Raw genomic sequence first — 24808 nt, 5'->3', positions numbered from 1 at the left:
TTGGTGAAAATGAAAATTGGTTCTAATAGAATTTCACATGAATGAGTTCAGCGAAACAAATAACATCCATAGTGTACTTGGAATGCAAACCTTCCATTTTTTTGTAAGGAATGGAAGGTATGAATTGCTTAAGATAGTTTAACTTTGCTAGAAAGTTTTTTTTTTTCTTTAAATAGCCTGAAAAAAAATTTAACGGGAATCTCTATATAACTAAAAGTTTAGTTTTTTGCGTTGGTCATTTTCATAATGACAAACTTGCAAAATTTGCAGAAGTTTCACTGATGATTTATGATAAATGCATTTCGCGCAAACAACGGACTGCAAATTTTCTACCTTATGCCAATAAAATTTTTTATTGGTCTCAATTTATAATTTACACGTTCTTTCAAACTATAATCTACATTTCTACATTTCAAAATTAATTCACCATTAAGAATATTGGTTTTTCATGCATTCAAGTAGGTTTCCTATGTTTCTTTCGCCTTAAGGGGAAACTTTATCCAAAAATCTCAGCCGTGAGATTTTGCGAAGTATATGCTATAAAATAGCAGAAACTGTGAAAAGCATTAAGCATACCAAAACCAGAAAAAATACTCTTGAAAACATTTTTTTCTAGAACAAGAGTCTTCTTCACTTATGCAAATTGAATGCAAATCTTGCAAAAATCTTGCAAAATGAATGCAAGCTGAAAAAGCAAGAATAAAGTTCTTTTAGAAAAATTGTTTGCTAAGTTTTTTTTGCAATTTTTGTGATTTCAATTTTATTCCAGGTCCTGATCCGGTACTTAACTTACAGCAAACCAATTCAACTAGAACTGCGATCCAACTGTCGTGGACGGAGCCAGTTAGTGGATCTGTAAGTCATCATGCTTATCAAATTATAATCAAGACCCTCAATGGCGAGACTCTAATTGCCACCAGACTTCCGGTTGCAACTCAAAATGATGATGTCATTTCTTTCGACTCCTCGAGTGTCCAGGATCTTCCTGTTGCAACTGAGTTTGTTTGCTCTGTGCGAACACTCGTTCCAATTTCATGTCCACAAAGTGACGAAACTCAAGACATTGAGTACAACAATCATGCCAGCACTCATCACATTGAGTGTCAAACAAAGGGTGAGTCAATAAAACTGCCAAAATACAAAGGACCTGGAGTTATAAAATGAAAATTTACGGAATAATAATTTTACCATATTAAGATATATAAAGTTAGAGTAAGCTTAAAGCTGCGTGGTAATATGAGCAGTCTGCTTTTTAGGCTCCGGTGGTGAGCCCCTGTCCTATAATTTCTACTTCCGCAGTCCTACTTTGGTAATTGTGGAATGGGAAGCACCCGATGACTTCATCAATGTATCCAGTAATGATTACTACTCAATTCGTCTGAATGATCAAGAAGTAGAGTCGGTCAGGCCAATATCAAGGGGTAATATTTTGAAATCGTCGCCATCTTTCACTCAAAATATTTATGCGAAATCAAAATACTTCTTGAAATCTTGTATAAAGATTTGTTGGATGTTTTTGATGAATCATGTCTTGTCTTTTTTTTTGGACGCTAACAGTTATTTGTTTTAGCGCTAAGTGTTCTTGTTTTTGTGGACTTGTGCATTTCACAGAACGTGACTATTCTGCCAATCAGAGAAGGAATGAAACCTGGAGTTGTAGAGATACCTGTGCGAAACTGTAAGTGTTGGAACGCGTTGCTACAATGCTTAAAATTCGTCAGGTATGATGCACACATTTTTTTTAATCGAGGCAGGATGCGTGTTCAGGTCTCCGTCATTTTGATTCTTAAATTTTTGTAATGAAACTTAAGAGACGGTAAATCAAAGCTATTAAGATCCTAGCATATTCAATGATGTTTGCTTTTTCTCGAATAACGCAAGAAGGAGCAATTCGACACCTTTTTCTGTTTACTGAAAAAAAATTAGGAAATCAAGTCCTTCTTGGAAAAAAATTTCTGAGCGATAAATACTGAGAAAAAAGTCACCCTTCTTAATTAAACATAGTCAAAAAGTTTAAAGAATAGTAATTTTTGTTTTTTTATAACTTATTTAATAATGATTTTAATAAAAATTCACTCTTAGTGATAATAATCCATTTCGCAGAATTTTAAATTTTTCGATGAAAATCTTCAGCTGAAAATAGATACCGTAAAATGGTACGAAAGTCGGAAAAATTCAGCAAAGCGATTTTAACTCAGCTGACTGTCTCCGGCTTTTTCTCAATCTATTTCCCACGGCATGGATCCGGAATAAGCAGAATATGGTTGGGAAAAGAGAGGGAGAGGAGTCCATTTCTGTTTTTTTTTTTCATTCTTAATTTCTTTATGTACTGTCTGTAAGTATCCTTAAATAATCAAATTCAGATGGGGTCCGGATTTACTTCGTTTACCTTATAATGAGCTGCGTTGAAGCTCTGAGCTGCAAGCAAGGCTCTCTTTCTGTGATTTCAACTGCTGTTGAAAACAAAATATTGAGCACAATGAGTTGAGCTGGAAAAATTTTTTTTTGAAAATCTTCGCTTGGTAAACTGAATATTCTACTAAATTCAGTTGACCGCTTTTTTTGTTTAAAAGTAAATTACTGCCCGCGCCTGACCTCCAATTGTTTTCACAAAGTCAGCCTCTACACACACCTGACCCTCATTTTTAAAAATTCAAAAAATTTCTTAAATTTTCCGCATAACAATTAAAAAAATCATTGCTGGTTCAAAGAAGCATCAACTAACGACAAAAACTTGAAAACATTCAAAGAAGTGTAGGTCTTATAGCCATTTTTTCAGTAAACGTTTTCAAAATTGTTCAGGTTCAATTTCACATCGCGGTTTGAATTTTTATTTTTTTCCTGTTCAGTTAAGTCTTATTTTCCGAATGGAAGATAAATTTTGGTTTTCAACAGCAGCAAAAATGTAAATGGCGCAGAAAAATGTGGTCTATTTTGTGTTCTGCTGGAAGCTTCAAGGTTATTGTGAAAAAATGTCAGTAACAAAAGATTTTCGAATCCATAAGATTAAAGGCCTTAAAGCGTGATCGAATGAATACTTTTGTGCAAGTTTAGTACAAGAAAATGGTCAATTTATAAGTTAGTTTATTATCGATTATTTCGTCGTTCGGAGAATACGCAATATTTATGCTCGGGTTAGTTTTTCGTGCAGTCAGTTTTGACTTTTACGTAAAGGTTTTCGACGGCAAAGTTTTTTTTTCACATGAAATATTTGATGTTTGGAGCTCAAATGCAAAAATTAAAGTGCCATCTAGCGCATTCTTAAGACACTCGTAAGCAGCGGATTGAATCGGTTCAAATTAAAGTGACGCAAGTAATTTGATCTTCTTATCAGGATGCCTGAAGCTAAAAATATCATTTTTTATTATTCATGGAGCTATTACAAAACAGTCTTAATAAAATTTTTCAGCTTTCTGGCGGCTAAACCCGCTTATTTTCGGAAAAATAACTCATATATTTATTATTGTTTCAGGGGAAAATGAGGAGTTCATCAAACGTGATTTGGGTTCGTCATTTAAATATAAAAAATAATCAAAATAACTCAATAGTCGCTCAACAAGTTCCACTTTGTTTTCAGAACAGCAGAGATACGCGGTAATGGGTGAGCTTGCTTTTTTTCTTCAACTTTTTTTGTTTATTTTATAGAAGAAAACTGCATAAACAGTTTTTCACAATTCCCTAATAAAAACTTCACAAGTTTTTGCTCGTATTTAGAAAAATGCGGCTTCTGTCCTGCCGAGAGTTTGGACAAGTTGTGCAGGATTCCATTTGAACACAATGGACGGAAGTACAACACATGCATTCCAGTCACTAGCAAAGACACTCTACAATGCAAAGACAGTGAAGAGAATTTCTTGGACTGCTTTCATGATGACAGAAACAACATGTGCAGTTAGTTGATCGATTTTTTATAAAGAAATCAAAGGAAAACAAGAAACTAAGTTTTTCAAAATAGTAGATTTATATTGTGTCCCGGATAGCGTAGCTTTGGTAGCGTAGCGTAACAGAATCTTGGTAGCCTAGCAGAACATCGTAGAAAAAAATATTTGCCAAAAGCAGTAGAAAATTCCAGACAAAACAATTTAAATCATATATATAATTCTACAAAAGAATGATTGCTGAAGACCGGCCGTAAACAAGTGACATTTAAAAAACTTCAAACGTAAGAAAAAATCAATAATGAAGAAAAATTGCCAAAGCTTAAGAAGTTTTATAAGAAAAATTTCTGTGCAGTTACATGATCAGAAAATTGTGAAATATAACGTAGAACACAGATAAATAAGTAAAAATCACTACTAAACTATTTTAGGTAAAACTCTGAACGTGTTAACTTCTAGTTTTTGTTTCAATTTTTTTTGCTTATTTAACAAACTTTTCAATTATGAAAGATGATAGCGTACTTTTCTAACGATTTTTTGCGCGGTCTTATAAAGCTCAAGGATGAAAGCTAAATTTTTTTTATTAGCTGGATAATAGTGTGTTTCAGTCAGTCATAAAAACCGTCAAACGTCTTTCAAGAAAAAAATCTATTTTATTTGAAACTTAGTTTATAAAGCTGAGGTTCGAATTAACATAGAATTAAGATGTGATAACAGAATACTCACTAAAAACAGCAAAGTTTACTGGCCAAAAAGATACTGATCATTCGAATTGTGAAGTTTATCAGATGGTCATTTGTTCGTAGTTTGTTTGACTACTTAATCTAAACGCAGTTCATATCTTCTGGTTTTTATATTTTGGTGTCTTTCTTCTGCCTTGATTGCTGATCAGCATAGAAGTAATTACCTTCTGATTATTATAGATGAGAAAACAAATACTTTCAAACAAGGAGTGACAAAGCATAGGTTTATGCGTAGAAAATTATTGTACAGATTAATACCTTCTTGGTAACAAATGACCATGCAATCATACTTCAGGAGGTCGTTAAAATGTTTAATAGTATACTGCTCAAAAAACCACGATAATCAAGCCAAAATCTGGCGGAATTTTTTCTTGCCAAATTAACCAAGACTGGTGGTTTCTCATAAAAACAAGTTGATGAAACTAAATTGGTGAAAAAATTTGTTCAAAATTAGTAATTTTCAAGTAAAAAGTAAAAATGAGAAGAAAAATCAAGAACGAATGTCTGGATGCAAATAAAAAAATTTACAGACTACATGTCTCACTGTATGATTTGATACTGAAAAACAGAAAACGGTTCATACATCACAGAATAATGATGTACAACAAAGTAAAAACTTGACACCTAGCGACGAACTTCTAGATTACATAAACAAAACATTTCAGCAAAAAAAGTTTATTTGATCGAAACAGATTACCGCTACAACAGTTAGGCTACGTTGTCGAAATTTTTCTCTTCCATAAAATTGCAACCAGGCTTTGAGAACAGTTTGAACATTCGCATGCTAAAAAACTTAGACTGATTTAAATTGAACCGTTCAACTAATTTGAACAAAAATTCAAAGACACAAACTTTGAATTGTGGCCCTGTTGTTAAGCTAACCTTGGCAATGCGGGGTTCTCAGATGTAAGTATAGGTCCATATCATTGATTCACGAATTCGCTAAAAGGTGACCATTAACAGATTTTGATACCTCCATCCTAGGGCTTTCTTTCAACATGGGGACTCCCCTAAGAAAGGACTCTAGCATAAAAAGGAACCTCCATCAAATTTGGGACACGATACAATACTAATCATATCCTATGCAAGCCATTTCATACATTCTAGGTTATTGAAAAAAAATGAATCAAAGGTTAATACTCTCATTTATTTTGTGCATTGGCATGTACAAAATGGTGCTTTTTTTTGGTGTTCTGAACACAGTTCAGTTAGTGTTTGTATCAGTTAGAGTGCGTCAGTTCAATTTGGAATGATTTGTTATTAGTAGCTTACAATTAGAAATTTTTAGCCGCAAAAAAACCACATGAAGACAAATTTTCTTTTAGTTATTTTTTTATTTTGAACATAGGAACATCAAATTTGTTCCAAGAAAAAATATTTTGGCAAGTACCAAGAAAAGATGTTTGATAGATCTTAAACAACGAACGTGATCCTTCTTAAATGCCCAGGGTGTTTGTTGGATTTCAAGTTTTGTTATCTGATATTATCAACAACAAGCACAACAATGAAAATCGCAAACATTGAAAAATGCACTGAAATTTATTTTCCCTTTCAGTGGGAAAGTTTGCCGTAGCCAGATTTTGTCTGGGTGTTTACTTAGAGGGAATTTTTGAGAGGGAGTTTTTTTTTTAATTGATAAAAGAATGTTGGCCTATTAATTGTTGAATTATTCTAGATCACCGATTTCGATTTTGGTATAACTGAAAACTTTTTTCCTTTATTCTTGTAGTTTGTAAAATTACTGAATCTGATATTTTTTCTGGAAAAAAAAATTCCGCTTTCAGGCTTCTTTTGGCTTCAATTTTTTCCACTCTAGTCATTGATTTTGTGACCTTATTTTACTTAGTTCAAACAATACTTTTCCAAAAATTATTCAATTACAATCATTTCGTTTTTAACTCAACAGAAGTCACACAAACATTGTCGGTTTAGTTATCGCTCTACTATAAGTGATTGAGGGGCAGTTGTGGGGATAAATGAGGGCCAAAAAATATCCGGCACTTGTTTTTCTAGACGTGTTTTCGTGAAGTTGCTTACCATATAAGATACGTTTTTAAATTTTTTAAAGCAGTTTGTTATCGATTTTTTTTGCAGCTGGTTGCATTGCTATATATTTTTTGATTTTTAAAACAGAAATCAATTCTGTATTTTTGACAAATCAAAGTAACCTATAATGCTTACTCAACGTGAAGTATAACTTTTAACAACACTATTTGACAATACCATGCAATCATTGGTTCCTTCTTGCTGATACGATTTCCATGGCCACTGTTCTGGTAAGTTTTGATAAAGCATCGACGTCAAAATTCTTCAGTGAAATCCCCAGAAAAAAAATTCTTCCACATTTTGTGAAGGTTTCAGTTGCCATCCGGATCCATAGACAACTTCAATTAAATTACGTAAATAACAATATGATCGATCATTTTTGTAAAATTTACTGACACTGAAGATCAATTTTGTAGTTAAATTTTAAAATGAGGCTGGCGTTTAAATTGACGAGGCAAAATCTTTTTAGTTTTTTGTGTTGCACGCTAATATTAAGCTTTTTTTTTCACAAAAATTAATGATTCAGTTTACAATCTCAAGCTTACGTTTTTAAACCATTGATTAGATTTGAAAAATTGTGTTTTCAAATAAGTTCAACATCCAATTTACGTTTCATTACTGTAAAGAATTCAAAAAAGTTGTTTTGCATAATGAACATCAGATTTTTTATTGTATGGCGTACCCCGTGCCTGATTTTTGAAAACATCTGTGTTCGCTAATCATTTTTCTTGATATAAATTCTGCTATCTCAACTTCTGTTTTGAATTGCTCAACTTCTGTTTTGAATTGACATATACGGCGGAACAAAAACATTTCATATAAAACTTTTTTTGACAAAAAAAAATTAGAAAAAAAAACAATTTTGACGATATAATTCCAACTTTTTTTCACAATTTTAAAATTAAGTCGAATTTTTTTAAACAAAAACAAGTAGAGAATACAAAATAATAACTGTCAAAATTACTTTGCGTATGCTTTTTAGGCGCTTTAATTCGGTGCCAAATTTCGATTCTTTTCCAAAATTTTGAATTCTCGGAAACATCGTTTCAGACTTCAAAAAAATCCATTCGAAATTAATTTTTTTTAGAAATGTGTTATATCTAAAGAAAACCCCCGCAAATAGCAAAAATGTAAATTTACTCAGACTGAAAAAAAAAACAATCAATTTTTCTACGCTGTTTTGTGGCGTGTGGCGTCTCTCTGAAAGCTCAATTTCAGAATGGTTTATAGGATTCAGTGTAGAGAATCATTCCGAAGATACATTAACAAATAATAAATTTCTTTGATAGAATTCTTCTTCAATTCTAACTTTTAGAACCCTCTGCACCGGAGTTGGGACCTATCTCATTCCAGACTCTGGTGGCCGGCAAGTCAGTTCGCCTCTTTTGGACTGTCTCTTCCAACTTGTACGACTATTTTGAAATAGTGATCAACGGGCAGCAGCCAACAGTGGTGGAAACAACAGGTAGTCAAAAAATTAATTAAAATTAACGGATATAACAACCTCTCTCTATTATTTTTTGAAGTTGAAATTCAATTAAAAGACCCATGACTGCACAAAAATTTAAGTCGCTTGACGTTCTGATTACAGAAATACCATTGGCTGACAACTTTTTGCTTTCGGTTTTTTTTTTGGCAGAGAACGCTGAAGAGTGAAAATGAGTACTAACCAATCCACAAAAATTAGTTTTTTGCTCAAGAGAGAAAAGAATTCGTTTGTGAAAACTGATCAGTAGGAGGATTGATTAGTTCTCAATTTCACTCTTCATTTTTTTTTGCCAAAAGAACCAAAAGCGAACTTTTGTCAGCCAATCAAAAATAAATCAAGCGAAATAAGCGCTAAATCAGACCATTTTGATGATTTGAAAATGCCCTTTTGATAAAAGATTTTTGCACATTTGGCCCTGCGCTCTCTAGATAAACACTGTATCTTGGTATCTTATCTCGAAGAAAAAAAACATATTCAACTCAATTTCCTATTCAAGTATACTTGATCTTAAAAAACAACTGAACTACTGCTGCATACTATTCAAATTTTGAATGCTTGTACAAAGACGGGGGATATTCTCATTATGAAATGGACCAAATGATGGAAAACTCCTAACTATTCAGAATTGTTAGAAGTTCCTTCTGGCTAGATGACTCTGGCACAAAACCGAAGTCATTATTAACAGAAAAAGAAATATGACAGCACTGTGAAATTTTGCTGTAAATTTCGCGCAAGTATACAAAACTTCTTTTGTTTTTTGTTTACTTTTCTTAAAATATGAGTTAAAGTTTTTTTCATTTCCTACTTTTATTTTCCATTATTTGAAAAATTCTTGTCTGCTTATTTTCTAATCAGTTATTTTGTATTATAATGGTTAGAATTTATTTCGTTTTTTTTTAGACCTCGCAAAATCTATAGAATTTTTGAAGACCCATTTTTATTGGCTGAAAAAATCTGAAAATGATGTTTCAACATTAGCTTACTCCGTGATGAGGGACGCCACCTATAAAACCAATCAACAATTGCGAGTAAAACAGATGTTTCAGCGGGAATTCTACTAAATGGACTATAGTTTGTTAATGAATAACAATATCTTTTGGCTCAAAATTGGTCTCATCACCACTCATTATAACGATATATATACCGATCTAAGGGAAACGAACCATCTTGCTTTTCTTCGATTCAATTTTGTTTTAAAAATATTCATTTTAATTTTCCACTATTTAAAGGTGTAGAACTGAAAAAACCCCAGATTAGGTCAATGACACTCGCCTCATATTCTTATGAACTTTCCTAGAAAAAGTTGGATTACAAACACACAAACTTAATTAGTGTATTATATTAATTGATGATGTTATCCCAAAGAATTTAATTTTCAGTGTGTAAACCAAAAAAAGTGGCGGTAAAAAGCCAAAAATTCTAGCTTTTGTTGCTTCTTTGATTTTCATCATTTTTTTTTGTATTTCAGAGTTCAACGCGACCAGTTTGATTCCCGGCGAAATGTATGAAGTAGAAGTGTACATGTACAGCTTTCATAGACGAATCGGACCCCAGACTCTCGTATTTACCATGTGTTAGTTCCAATTAAATACTTTGGTTAATTGAATGGTCAACTGAAAAGGCACTGAAAATTGGCGCTAAAATCATTGTCAAGTATAAGATTTGTGCTTAATTGAAATATTTTTTTTTCTTTCCGATCCTAAAGTGATGCTTTCTTTTCAAATAATCATAACCAGTCAAACCATTTTGAGTTGCGCTCCATAAATCGCAAAAAAAGTGCATTCTTGCAAGATGTTGCCTATATAGTGTGGTTTTTTATTAAATAGGAAGCCGCAGTCTTTTTTCATATATGAAATGGTATTTAGTTTTAAGCCAAAAGTATCTCTAATTATTTGAAAAGTAAAATAAAAGGTAAAAAAGTAAAAGTAAAAGGTTAGGCGTGTTATCTCGACTCAAAATATAAAGTCCTTTGGTAGTTTTTTATTTTTGTTTTCAGCAAATTTGGATGGAAATCTGGCAACCACAAAGATCACATCAGTATCTGCTACTTTGGTTGTCGAAAGGAGCGAACACAGTTATCTTACAAATTCATCTGAGATTTGTCCGGTTGACCAATTAGAATTGACTTCTCATATTCAAGACACCGACTTCATTCCAATTTTTCTCTCTCGAGAACAAATAGAAGCCAAAAGTTCAACCAAAAGGGTGGATGCTTCAAATGAGCTGGAAATGGACCAATTGCCGTCTGGAATCTTCGTTTGTTTTGTCGTTGCTCCAATTGACGCGTGCACTAATACTACAATAAGGAATAGAACTCTAACAAGCTGTGCTCCTATTGGTAATAATGACCCACACTTTGCCCATTTTTCATAATAAAAAAACAATAAGAAACTTGAAAAACAATCAGATTTAACAAAAGTTTCGCGATGTTTTTAATTCACGCTAAAATAGTTTCATGAAAAGTTCATGATCGTTCTACATGTGTACCTATGCTGAAATGTTTGCAAAAGAATAAGTATCGCTTTGCATCAAGATCGCTTTGCATCAAATTTAGAAGCACAGGAGAGTTTTGTGAGTTTAGTTCCTCAACCATTGAACGAACTGACGAGCAACTTGACCTTTGTTGTTGAAAACGAGAACGCCACAGCAGAGGGGAGGGGAGTCAAGATTAGACGCACAGCAGAGGGGAGGGGGGTGAACATAAGTGCGACATTGAGCCAGCTAACTGCCGCTGAGTTCATCAGTGTATTAGTGACTCACTCAGTTCCAGACATCACAGTTATTGACAGTGAGATTTTTTTGATTTTTTGTTTTTAAAATACATGTATCAGATATCACCAAATCTCAGACTGCTGCTTTTTGCGAAAAAAACGATCACTTCAAATGCCTTGATTGGATGAGAGACGGTTGATCTAAATAGGTGTATGTAAATACCCTTTGCTTGTTAGATTTTTTTTATGAAATCAGTAAAAAAACGCTGAAGTTTCAATTAAAATAAATCTCAAAAATATCGAAGTTAACTTTCTTTACAATAAAGTTATTAGCCATTAAACTGTGAGAAACAATACAGGTTTCAGCTTCAATGTAATGATTTGAAAATTTTCTACAATTTATGTATGAAATCATTCTTTTTAGATAACGACCTGAAACTGATGATCAAGGGCCAGGAAACCCTAATAAAGAACACGGCATCTTCCGAGTGCAGAACTGCCTCTTGTGTATCTGTATCGGAAGATTCAGGCGAAATCCTGTTCAGCTCGGAAGTTGTAGCACCTGAGAACTGGGAACCGGGTTTGAGATCTGAAGTGGAAATATTCACTCGAACTGGATTTTCAGAATCAGAACGCACATTTGTTTATCATTATGAAGGCAAGAAGACCATTTTTTATTTGAGTTTTATCCCAGACTTTGCGTGAATTGATAATTACAACAGCATAAAGCAGCTCCATTTACAAAATATGGGTCAGGTGAAGGTAGGCTTGGAGGTTTAGAAACTTGTTTCCACTCCAGTTAGGAGATTCCATGTTAGGAAAAAAACCAAAGTTGCGCAGGGCTAAATAAAAAGAAGCATAAAAACAAAAAAAATCGAAACAAAAATTGAACTAAGTTAAATTGAAAACGCTCAAAGTCGTTTAAAGAAATTGTTGGAAATAATAGCAATTTATTTTTCAATTTTCAAAAAGATCACTTAAAACTTTAATACCTAAGGACCCGCACTCCGTAAAAAGAGAAAATAGTCGATTATATTACATTTATAGTTGTACTTTCATCAAAATTTATAGTTAATCGTATCTATAATAATGATAACATTTAACATTTTTCGTGACCTCGTAATAAATTATAATCAATTATAATTGATTATAATTTTTCCGAAAATCTCTTATAATCTCTTATTATCAATTATAATCTATTATAATAGATTAAAATCCTTTTTTCTGTCGAAAATCTGTAAAATGAGATGTCTTGTCATTCTTTGGATCATTTGAACACAAAGTTTACCACGAAACAAAAATTTCAGAGAGATCCGCTCAAGCTAGTTGCAAGAATCCCGCGGTGAAATATTACTCCTCTATATAAATCATGAAACTAAAGCAGTGTGCTGATATTTTGTTGGTAAAAAAACTCAAAATATGAATCATGAAACAACTATAATCAAGAATAAAAAAGAGACGTTTTAAAATTTACTTGATTTGAAAACTGTTAAAACAATTTTCCCATTTCTACATAAAACAAAAAGCTCTGTCTACAAAAAACATGAAAGATAAGCAACTCAAGTGGAAGATCTAAGACACAATTGGAAAACAAAAGGGTTTATAACAAATTATAATCGATTATAATGGATTTTTTCTGCAAAACAAATAAATTAGAAATTTGGATAAAAATAATCGGTTATAATCGATTGTAATGTATTATAATTGATTATATTTGACTTCAAAATGAGAGATTATAATCGATAATTAATTGCTTAAACTCAACATTTTTCTCAATTTCTGTAAGACTGGTACTAAAATCATATTATAATCGATTATTTTTGCTTAAAATTGGATGCGGGGAGGGCTCCCGCGGTAAAAAAAAAATTTAGGCGCGTTGATTTTTTTTTCCAATTCCTAATTGTTAGTTACAAACTTTGTAACCAAGATGAAACGAAATTGAGGATTAAAAAATCATCTCATCGCTTTTTGAAGTCAATGAGTTTTTTTGCTTTTTCTGGTCAACGATTTCCACAAAATGTCACGCAAAAAGCATAAATTGTAATTTTCTTATCGACTAAATTGCATATGGTCAAACTCGTTCAAAATTAAACAATTGAAATCAAAAAGGTTGATTTGAATCTTGTTTTGCTGAAATAAGTTTAATCATACTAGGAAGCGATGAACTTGCTTGAGTTATAACCAATTACGGTCGAAAGGGTCGAGCTGAAACTTGCGCAAATGAGTTCGTCAAACATGATATTGCGTTAAATTAGGTGCCACTGTCCTCAGCATTTTGGTCTAAGCATTCAGTCGAAAACTCAATCCGTGATTATATGAAATTCTGATTTCATTACGAGGCCAAACTATGCATTTTGTGCATCGTAAGTGGATTCCGTAAAAAGGGCGCTCCCTTGGTTCTTCTTTTGTTCTTTAATTTCCTTGGATCGTTCCGACAAACTTTTAACATGTTTAAAGACTTGTCTCTGGAACCCAGGAACATACAGACACAAAATTGTGTGTCTATCCAGTGCACAGTTTGGCCTCGAAATGTTATTGGAATAAAAACTTTGAAAGTTATACACACTGAAAATGGGAAGGAATTTCATCTTCAGGAGTGTTTTAGTTTTTTTGTTTTTTTTCCATGAAAATTCAGGTGCGACACTCATAACTGTGGTGATTTGAGTAAAATATCATCTAAAGTTCGTTCAATCGTATTTTTCTCAGTTTTGAGAAAAACTGGTTTTAAAATTTTTTCATTTTTGGTCTAAATTCGAGAGAATAAAGTGAGCAAGCAGACTGATCTTGTTTTTCAATCAAAATCTATTTCCTTGAAAAATCATCTGAATGACTCAAGTAACCTTTCATTCTAAAATTCTTTCAGGAGTGATATGAACGAACTCTCTAAGACTTCAGGAAAACTTTTTTGTGTCAAGAAAATTTTTTGAATTTTGGTCTAGTTTCGGTTGATTAGAGCAAGTGAGTCATCCTATAACTTAAAGTTTTCCCTAAAGTAGTAAATAGTTTAGTTTTACTCCAGGAAAACTAGTTTTGCAAACTATGTTCAGAGCTTCGTTGGGAATAAATGTTTTTTTTTTAAATAGAATTAATCTGCAAAAAAATTCGAAAATCTTAAAACAAACCTGTTTTCCTTGATATATTCTAAATTAGTGATGAAATTGAAGGAATTTTTAATTTTTACGCTGTTTTTATAAATGGAAGTCATTATGGTCGTTTAATGGTATCAAAAAGAAAATGTCAAGCAATTGTTGTTTATAATAAATTTTTTCAGCTCCCTACCCAGTGGAGCAATTAGACGTCTATATGGTGGAAGAAACATCTCTCAGCGTGTCTTGGCTGCCTCCTTCTGTTGGATATTTTGACAACTTTCTAGTTGAAGTCTCATTGAATGGCGATATCATACATTCGCAGAAAATGTTAGTACCGGTTCTTCGAATTTTTTCCATTATATTCTGTACGTTAGAATAGCATTCGTAGTAGAATACTTAAAAATTTACTATACCACATTGCATAGAAGCTTTGATCAGCAAAAAAAAACAAATCAGTTCAGTTGTTTTGATTTTGTAAACGAGTTTCGTTTCTTGAATAGGCCAATCTATATAAAAAATGCAAACCAAAGATTCTACAAGACGGCTCAGAAAATATTTCACAAGGTGACAAATTTTGTTCAGAAAACTATTTATACCAAGTACAACACGTGCTTTTGATTGATGTTGAAATCAAATTGTTTTCATTTCCGCATCTAAAAGTCAGGGGCCTCTGGCCAACTTTTTTTTTAGTTCTTAAAGATTGTTCCGTAGAATCGAAGTTAGGTAACCGAGAAAAAATGCGACAAAAACAAAACGAACATCTTACCCAAAAAAAAGAAAACTTTTTATGTTTTTGGTCATTTTTCTCGTTTATAAGTTGTCTCAGTCGAACTTAATTTTAGTGATGGATACTTGAGCTACATTGCCACTGATTTGGTGCCTGGCACTGAATATACAGTTTCTGTCTTCGCAGTCGCAGACCCTCAAGGTCAAGTGAGGTCAAAACCAGTTACTATCACCCAAGATACAGGCAAGTGAAACATTTTCAAGTCCGAGTAACATGTTATGTAAGTTTAGTATTTTACCAGAATGCTAATCATTCTACCAATTTGTTCTTGAAATTTCGGTAGTTTGGGTAGTATTTTGTTAAGTTAATATAGGTTTTAAACAAAGCAATTTGTCGGTTGTTTTTCTTTTTCCCTCGAAGTATCATTAGCATCAATTTTATGGTTTAAATAGGGGGTTTTTCAGGGTAAGGTAAGCAAAACAAATATAATTGCCATGGCCTACTTAACCCATATGTCAATTTTCTTTGAAAAATTACCTGTAAATAAATGAACGACGTAGAAAGCAACAAAGTCCCTGAGGAAAAAAATAGAGGTTGTTGCATCCGACATCATATCCCTTCACTCCCTATATTCGTTACAGATGTGATCTCTAAAAACTAGATCATTAACCAGGGGCGGATCTAGGATTTTCTCGAAGTGATAATTTTTTCAAAATAAAAAATTTTGTCGACTTTTTTTTTAGATCGACCAAAGTGATTTTCTGAGCTCTCCCAAATTACTTTGAAGACCCCATTCTGGCAAAATTTTCTGCGCCGCAAGCAATTTTTTGAAAAAATGCCAAAAAAGGTGTTTTTTGGCAGTTTTTGGAAAATTTTACGAAAAAAAATTGCGTTTTTTCGGCGCGCGCTCCCGCCTCAAAATTAGTCTATTTTGGCGCCTAAGGCGCCTTTAGAAAAATTTTAGGGTCAGTCAGCCAAAAAGGGAAATCTCAAAATAGTAAAAAAAAAAAGGGGGAAAGAGAAGCGTCCGCCCCCCCCCCCCCCCACTCTAAATGGGGGACCCAGCCATCATTATTGTACCCCATTTAAATCTTAGGTTTTCAAGCTTTATCTTCAAACAAACATTTTCAAGCCTCTAGCGCATTTCTTTTCGGTCCATTGCGACTTATGATGAAGATGTTTCAAATTTTGAGAAATCATTTAAAGGTTCCCAAATAGAATTATCGTTTGGAATTTTGAACTTTCTTGTTTTTACAGCTCCAATTGCGCCGAAAAATTTGTCAGTTAACCTGTTATCGGACCTTCGAACAATCGCTGTCACTTTTTATCACCCCGAAGCTGCGAAAATCAATGGGTTCCAAATCGAAATCTTCAAAATCGAGGAAGATGGAAATGAAGTTAAGTCGACTCAGAATGTTCTAGAGGATGGCTCAATCACCTTGCCCCTTTTTTTGAACTCAGATGAACTTACGTGTGAGGTGCAGTTAGCTGAGTTCGCATCAGTGTACTCAGTGAAGGTCAGGAGTTTGAGCATGAATGGCCAACCCAGCATCAGGTTTATAAGTCGGGATGTCATCACAGGTAAGTAGTAAATAGTATTAGTAGCTAAGGTTCCATAAAGCAGCGAACTGTTCTTTTTGATCCCCTCCCTCGGAGTGGTAATGTAAATATGTGGACACGAGCCCAGAAAACAACTGCAAGCTGACTTAAAATTGATATGCTTGTGTTCAGATTACTAATTCCTTGGAAAGTTTCAGATTGGAAGCCGCTGAAATCTTCTTAAGTCTCGTGTTTTGTAGAACCATCGAGAAGTAAAACATTTACAAAGCTCAAAATAAATCTTCGCTTTCTTTGCCTCTGTACCAATTCAACTGAAATGAGTGTTTATTCAGAGATGGCTTTGAATCAATATAAACCGATGTAGGATAACTTTAAGAAACTATTGATTTCATAGTTTTCCCGGAAAAATATCTAGCAGGTTTCCAGGCCTGGATTTCAAGGGTAATCAAGTTTAAAATAAACCAATGCAGCGCTTCAAAGTTTTCGTAGGTTAGTTTTAATTAGTAATGTAGGTAACAACAAGAAGTTATTTTTGTAATTGTTAAAAAATAATCTTAGACTTGAGTGCCGTGGTCCCTAAACGTTTCTGAATGGAAGACTAGGATTTGCGCTGGCTTCGCAACCTAGCTATTTTTTCTAGAAAATTATAATTAAGAGTGGAATTTTTACCTATGACATTTGAAATCTATTATAGATAGAACATTTTTAGGACTACCTGACAAAGTTGTTATTCTGCGTGAGTTCTCCAAGGATTCTGATCACATCTGTTTGTTGTGGGAGATTTTCAATGGGACCAGACGTGGAATTGTGAACAAATTACGCTCCGTGCTTCTACAGGACAACAGTTTTCTTCGACAGAGTCAGACATCGGATGTATCTTCGAAGTCGGCAGAGGTGCCTATGTTTTTTTTAAATTTAAAAATAGAATAACTAAGCTGGTGACCCGCACCGACCGCCCACGGATCATAATCGATTATATTGTCATAATATGGTCAGTACCTTTAAATTTACAAAATAATCGATTATAATCCCCTAAAAATGAATTATAATCATAATAACTTTTTATGTCAAAATAATCCATTATAATCAATTATAATCCATTAAAAACGGATTATAATCTATATATTTTTGCCAATATATTCCATTATAATCAGTTATAATCGATTATAATGGATTTTTCAAGAAGTTACTCATGAAATTTCCAACTTTATTCAGAGTTATCTCATTTCCTGTTTAGTGCAGTTGCTAGGTAAGTTTCATAAAATGTTACATTTCACAAAAAAAAAATTTTTTTTTGTCTTTCATATTCTGATTGAATTTGAGGGAGTGACGTTGGAACATGGCATTTAGTAAACTTTTGCAAATTTCGCGCAAAATTTGCAAAATTTCAGCAAAATTATTCCAAATTAGTTCTAAAAAATGGATTATAATCAATAATAAAGGGGTTATAATGGATTTTTGTTTCATACATAATCGTGGATTATCTTTGCAAAAATAACCGATTTCAGTTACAAAAATAATGGAATTTGATCGATTATAATGGATTATAATAGATTTTTTTTTTCAATAATAATCGATTATAATGGCAATATAATCGATTTTGTGGTCTGGTTCTTACATTTGTAATGGATTAAAATGAATTATTTTTGTCTCGGGAATCCATTATAATCGATTAGATTCCATGGGCGCACGGTGCTTGTGAATTTCAATCGCGAGGCTGCAGAAGTGACTTGATTTCACTGGGATCGTAAAAGCAATTTTAATTCCATTTCAGTTTTTTGGTAGTACCAGATGCATTTTCAAAATCCAAAAAAATGAACTATTTCCGGATTTTGTCGGAAGTGCTGTTGAAAAAAAAGTTTCAACGTAACAAATTCTGTTCAACCATCGACAAAAAATCAAAAAATCAAAAATTTCTCGACAAAAAACAGGTTTGAATTCAATCTTGATCTAATTATCAGAATTTTCAGTGGCACACCTCCAAAAAAAAGAAATTCTTTCAAAAGTTTCGACTTTTGTTGAATGGTTTTAGGTTCTTTGCCAAGATAAACAAATTTGCTTGAAAACCTGTGTACTACTTAAACGGCAAGTAGCCATCCTTGTTTAGCTTGGAGTCGGAATGAAATGTCTGCAGTATATCCACAATTACACTGATGACAACTTAACAGCGCAGCTGTTGTTTTGGAGAGAGCATCAATCAAGTGGTCTAAAGACATCCGCACCAATCAGCCAGTTCAAAATTGTCCCAAACGAAGGTACTGATTATGTACCTTGAAAACAGATTTATAAAAAGTATATCTGAAACTTCATTATGCTACACGATATTTTTTGATCCTTACAATACAAAACTTTCATTGTTTTTCTTTAGCCAACTTCTATTACCATGACACAGCTTAGAATCAATTTTCTCCGAAAGTTACTTTTTCGAAAGTTTATGAGGGCCGCATATTCACTCTACTCAACAAACTTTTAAAAAGTAATGTTTGAAAGTCAACCATAAACGCAGTTGGGCCCAGCGCAAAAAATTTAAGCTTTATTTAATCAATTAGAACTTATTTTTAAAACTACTAATGGACAATATTCATAAGTGTAGACCGGAACTGATATCATCCTTGGCTCCTCTTTGCAACTTTGCATCCTTGGTTTCTTTTCAGATATCACCTTCCACTTGTACTCGAATGTCAGCTGTCAATCTGAACAGTGCACTGTCAATCTTCGTGGAGCTTATCTTCCCCACATAGATATTTTCGTCTTCCTATGCAAAGTTAGTCAGCAAAAAAATGTTTCTAGACGCAATTTCAATCAAAAAGTAATTAAATTGTTACCTTCTTGTTGTCTGAAAAAACACGATTTTGGTCACTAGCAAAAAAATAGACAGGTATTAAAAAAAGTAAATTGCTAGCAATTTCATCAAAAATTGACCCTCTATTTATTTGTTATTCAGCTCTACGAAAAAATTGAAAATTCAACCGAAACAGATTTAATCATCCGAGAAATACTTCTGGAGGGCTCACAGTGTAACAAAGAGTTGAACCTTTGCACCTTCACTTTATCTGAGTTGACCCCGAATACCAACTACACTATCGAGATCCAGCCGTCTTTGTTTGGAGAAAAAATGCCCCATATCTTCAAAGCTGAATTTGTCACAGGTGAGAGCAGTTTTTTTTTCAGTTGTCATGGGTTACAAGATAGTATCAGGTTCTATCCTTCAAAGTTAATATCAGATCAACTGTTGACCTCATCTGTCCAAATCAGCACTAAAAAATTTTTTTACGAAAAAATATGGAACACATCTTGAAAACTGAAAAAGCTATAAAAACAATTGCTTTCTGTCATTGAGAGTATTTAAGACACTTTTTTAACGCCTTGGTGATTTTTGTGTTGTTTTTTTTTTAAGAAAAAATCTCAAAAATTCTTCTCGGTAAATTTGATCTTTTCTGTCTGATTTTAATTTCATAATACGATAAAACAGGGATACCCAATTTGAAACAAGGATAACCATATAAATGAAAGAAGAAAAAGTATTCCAAAAGGTTTTTTTTTTTTCATTTTTTACAAATTTAAGTTAGTTGATGTTTGTTTTCCAGAATAGTTCAGTGATTTAGATGAAAAAATGCAAGAACGATTGAAGATAGTAGGAGAAAAAAACGCAAAAATTTTTCTATTCCTTAAATTAAAATTTTAGTTCAGCCTCTCCAATCGTCTAGTTTAGTCTGAAAGCCAAAATTGTTCAAATCAGTTTGACCTGAACTTTTTTGAAGTCTCAATCAAGACCAGAAGGGCTATGGTATGATTATTAATCTTGCCCTTCTAGAATTTTTTTGACGTCGTAGGTTTTGTCAATCGAACTACAATTACCAGAAAATAAAGAGAAAGTGAAAAATAAAGAAAAACTTAGAAAAGAATCAATGTTTGATTTATGGAAAAATGGTAGTCACTTGTTTCAATAAGGGAAAACTATTAAGATAGTTTTCAGTACGTATGAAGTTATATGGAATTCTATGACAGGAAGTTTTTCATTAATGGAAACTTGTAAGTTCAGAAATTTTTGCCATGTTTGAATTTGGCATAAATTACATGATTCAACATACTCTAAGTTTCCATAAAAAATCAACATATCAGCTCAAGTTTTTGTAAGTGCGGCAACTTGTCAATCGAAAAAAAAATGATTCGAGGTAAGCACCTGGTCGCACTTTTCTCTGGTTGACTCTTACAGAAAAAACTTACAGAATATCGAAAAACTTAAAATTTTCAGCTTTAACTTCCTAGCAAACAAAAACTGAGATGAAAGGTTTCAGTCAGAAAATACTGGTAAAACCTGACGGAAGCAGTTTTTTTGGATTGTTTCAGACGAAACTGATGAGAAATCTCTGAGTGTGCTGGTCATCATAATCATTGTCGCTGCGTCGGTCGCCTTTCTTACCCTGATTGGCTTCGCTTCTGCGCTCTTCTTGCGCATAATACGATCACATCAAAAGTAAGTAAATATCTATCAGGTTTTTGAGCAGAAAGTAACATCCCGCTTTTTTATCTGGTACATCAAAGTATGCATCACGGAAAAACCTCGTCAATATCATAAAAGTCTTGACGCGCGAGGGTAAAACTAAGACACCTGTGAACGGATCAGGTCCAATGTGCTCTCCCACGCAGTAAAGTTGTTGGCTTCATTTATTATCTTTTTAAATTACCTACGACAATGGATTTTGATTAATATTATAACGTTTATGATTATTGTTAAAAAAACATATATCGTGCCTCAAGTTTGGCGACATTACACATTCTTTTTGACTTTAAAAAAAACTACAAAAAGTGTTGTTCTGTTTTTTATTTAATTTTTGTTTCGAGTTTCGAAGCGAAATTAACGGAATATTTGTGCTCGGAGTGGGTTTTTTTTCTTCAGACAAATTTCGATTTTTTAACTAACCATTTTTGAGAGAACTTTTTCTATCTCATTCGAAAGCTATTGTTGTCCTGAGCTTATATTATTTGAAAAATTATTTCACCTGTGACCATTTTTCGTCAAGTTCCAAATTGGTTATAAACCGTTCCAAATTGGTTCAAGGAAGCTTAAATGCCAAAAATTATTTGTTAATAGAAGCAAAATTTATTACTTTGTAATTAATATGACATGTGGGGGGATGTTTTCACAAAAAATCTCAATTTAAAAAAAATATTTTATTTTATTTTATTTAAACGTTTCATGTTATCATTGCTCCATATATCTTAAAAGGCAGTCGGAACATTCAAGGCTTCGCCCTGATACGAGCAGTTTTGTTACTTTTTGTATACTGTTCGTAATATTTGCATCACGTTTACAAAACATATATTCTTCACATGTTGAAGTGGGGTCTATGACAACAAGCTGACGTGACTTCAAGCTGAAGGGACTTCAGGTCGAAATTGAAACTTTACAAGCACCTCAAATCGCTATTTTTTCATCAAAAACAAGTTGCTTATCAAAAATTTAGAAAGTTAAGTCCATAATAAGCGTTATTCATGACAATGAATCAGTTAGGATTGACATCTGATAATAATATCAGCCAGTTTTCAAATGTATAAAATATAAACATGAAATTTGACGTCAAACGTTCTTTATATTTGAACTTTCCTAAACATCACGTTTGGAGGATATTTTTATGAAGAAACCTGTAACTACTGAAGAAAGATCATGAAAATGGGAAATTCTTTAAAAAAGTTTTCAAGTAATTCAAATTTTATGACTTAATGAGAAAATTTTTGGCTTGAAGTCCCTTACTTTATGTTTCGGCTTAAAGTCTCATCGGCCTGAAGACCCGTGAAAGTCGTCCATTTTTCTATTGAGTCAAGTTCCGAAAGGAAAGCACATGGACTAACAGCAACACGGAACGACAAGGCGGCTTACCTTGATCCCTACTAACCTTATCAGTAAGCTTATCGTTTTATGTTTTTTTTTCGCAAAAACTCATTCATTGCTCAATCAAACTCATTCCAGGTTAAGCAGACTATACTGTCTATGTTAATTTATTGAAGACCAATCGTACTTTAAATAATTGTAAGCTTAAATAAAATCATCACAAAACATCAAAGTGCATTACTTTGTATATCATTTTAGAGTTGTCAGTTGTCGGATTGTAATTTCAATTATAGGAGCACAATGTTTCGACAGAAATTTGTTAGAAAATAAACTGCAACTTTTTCCAGCTGGTTTGGTTTTGCGAGCTCCCCCCAAATAAAGAATCATAGACAAAAAATAACACAAAAGATGAGGAAGGTTGGAATTTATTGATACTTTGAAAACATTTTTTGGTTTGTTTTAAATTGTGGGCAGGCAAGTTGTCTTGTTGCTTAATTTTGCAAAATTTTGCTGGAATTTTTTCTTTTTGACAACTCAGACAGAAAAAAATGAGATACGCCGGTTTTAGAATAACAAATCAATTTGGCAAATTAATTTTTTTTTCATTGAATTCTAACAACTTTTTTTAAAACAAGAGTTTGGGATCAAATTAAAGTTTGTTCCGGTTGGATGAAATTTTTGAGAAGATTACTCAAGAATCCAAACTCTGACGTATGAAAAAGAATGTGTAAAAAATATATCGAATTGTTTAAATTTTAATCTCAACCATAATTATTGAAGTGCATCACCCGTATTCGTCTTTTAGAACAGCGTGACTTTAGAGTGAAAAATTTTTTTGAAACCTGAGAGTTGTTTTCTTTTTGTTATCAGGTCAGTTGGAGATGAGAAGGGGGAAGAGCCAACGGCGTTAGGGTACGATAACCCCACCTACTATGGCCCTTACGACCTCTATCAGTAAGCTTACCTCAATGTCAATTTTGCTTCTGGCGACCGGGCTACTTCTTCATCCTATTTTTTTTTCTAACGAGGATTTTTTTGTGAACTCGTTTGATTTTCGTCACGAATAACCAAGGAAGATGTTCACAGTTGGATTGCTATGGTTTGAATTGCTAACAGTTGAATTCTAACAGTCTTTCTATTTATTCCGTCAAAACTACTTTGGATCTCTTTAACTATTTCTCCCTTTGGTAAGGGGGGGGGGGGGGGGGGGGGGGAGATTCGTTACTTTTTACTAGGTACAAAACTCACATAAGCTTAACCATTGAATTATTTCTTTATAGGGGTGGCAATTCGTTACTAGGTACCCTAGGGGGGGGGATAGTAAACGAGATTCAATAATTTAACAGCTCATCCATAACTAATTGAAGATCTTTTACATTATGTTTAAGCGACGATTTTATTTTCAGCCAATCAGATTTGAGAACTATCTTTCCTGGTTTCCATATAAAGATGCTTACAAAATTGAGGCGGAATAAGTAAAAAAACCCAGCAAACTTAGGATTTATACTCCCAAACCAAAGTTCCCTAACAGAAGCAGGTTTTTAGATTGAAAAAAAATGATTGAGAAAATAATAATTAAAATGAAAGAATTGGTTTTGAAGAACGTTTTCGATGAAAAACGAACTTAATTCTCCTCAGCCAGTCCATTTTCATGATTGATGCCAGTTTGAGCTTTTCAAGCTTATATTCACAATCTATTGGAAATATCTTTTTCATTCAACGATTTAACCCAAAACTTTATCTCCCCCAGACTTCAAAAACCAGTTTTTAGCGAGATTTATTCGTAAAGGCTGAGTCTAAACCTAACTAACCACAATGAATAAACTCAAGTTCACCGATTTTGCCAAAGATTGACTAAACATCATTGCGGGTCTGAAATTTTATAGAGAAACTGAATACGGAGAGCCAGGTAGTCATGATGAGCCAGATTACACTGAGAAGGCTGAAAAAATAAAACCAGATGCGAAAGAAGATCTCGGAGAGCCAATCGTCTTTGATCAAGTGATGACCTAGGAGAGAAATATATCAGAAAACAGAAGCTGGAGAAATACTTGTGATCAAAACTTTAAATAGAATATTTCACACTTTTTATAGAACTATATTACTTTACTAGAAAAATTTTTAGCTTCGTAGACAGACTTTGAAATCTTGAAACTCAATTTATAACCAGGTGAATTCAACTAAGATACTAAATCACAGCTTTCTGTTAAAGAAGAGTTTAAGAACAGTGTTGAAGAACTTGCAAAAATGGCAGAAAATATATTTTCTTAATGAAACTGAATTAACGTTGTTATTTCTTTGTGGAATATTACACTGGGAGATTTTGATTTTCAAAACCCAATCATACAATAAATAGCGAATCAATAAACATGTCAAATTGATTCAAAGATTATCAAGAATACAAAAGGGGATTTGTCGTAACCTCACATGGTCGGAATCCGGACGAAATTTGAAAGAAATCGTTGCGCTGATTTTGGTTGTTGTAAAAATCAGAGCAACAAAATGGTTAGCACAGCAAAAAAAGTCGAAAGTGTTTCTCAAATTGGGTTGACTTAAGACGCAAAGTGATGAAATCATAACTTGCAATTACTTTTTGCACCAGAAGTAATATCGTGCAAGGATTTTGCAAAGATCCGGGCCCGAATTTTTACCCCAATAATTTTATTCAATCCAATCATACGCTTTTGGAGTTTTTTGGCTTGTTTAGTCAATCAAATGATACCCCAAAGCTA

The 24808-nt window shown here is 33.1% G+C and overlaps 1 protein-coding gene across 1 annotated transcript; it reads left to right on the top strand.

Moving 5' to 3' along the window:
- Positions 1-1004: 1004 nt before the first annotated feature.
- Positions 1005-24236, top strand: LOC134855023 (uncharacterized). The gene is made up of 21 exons (XM_063871403.1): positions 1005-1114; positions 1257-1421; positions 1571-1678; positions 3473-3505; positions 3578-3601; positions 3715-3891; positions 7983-8132; positions 9625-9729; positions 10153-10494; positions 10738-10944; positions 11292-11525; positions 14139-14283; positions 14799-14926; positions 15941-16264; positions 16953-17137; positions 18351-18498; positions 18898-19007; positions 19188-19392; positions 20594-20720; positions 22947-23030; positions 23963-24236. The coding sequence occupies exons 3-21, from the start codon at positions 1642-1644 to the stop codon at positions 24087-24089; spliced, it is 2892 nt and encodes a 963-aa protein (XP_063727473.1). The 5' UTR covers positions 1005-1114; positions 1257-1421; positions 1571-1641; the 3' UTR covers positions 24090-24236.
- Positions 24237-24808: the final 572 nt, after the last annotated feature.

Source organism: Symsagittifera roscoffensis, chromosome 10, assembly GCF_963678635.1.
Source record: "Symsagittifera roscoffensis chromosome 10, txSymRosc1.1, whole genome shotgun sequence".
In the NCBI taxonomy this organism is placed as follows: domain Eukaryota; kingdom Metazoa; phylum Xenacoelomorpha; order Acoela; family Convolutidae; genus Symsagittifera; species Symsagittifera roscoffensis.
The sequence above is the reverse complement of the archived record's forward strand: the minus strand, read 5'-3'. Positions and strand labels throughout refer to the sequence as shown.

Excerpts from the sequence above, each read along its gene's own strand:
- LOC134855023 (XM_063871403.1), top strand. The coding sequence starts at position 1,642 with ATGAAACCTGGAGTTGTAGAGATACCTGTGCGAAACT. Across the intron at positions 9,730-10,152 it reads GACTCTCGTATTTACCATGT|CAAATTTGGATGGAAATCTG; the intron begins GTTAGTTCCAAT and ends TTTTGTTTTCAG. Across the intron at positions 20,721-22,946 it reads ATAATACGATCACATCAAAA|GTCAGTTGGAGATGAGAAGG; the intron begins GTAAGTAAATAT and ends TTTTGTTATCAG.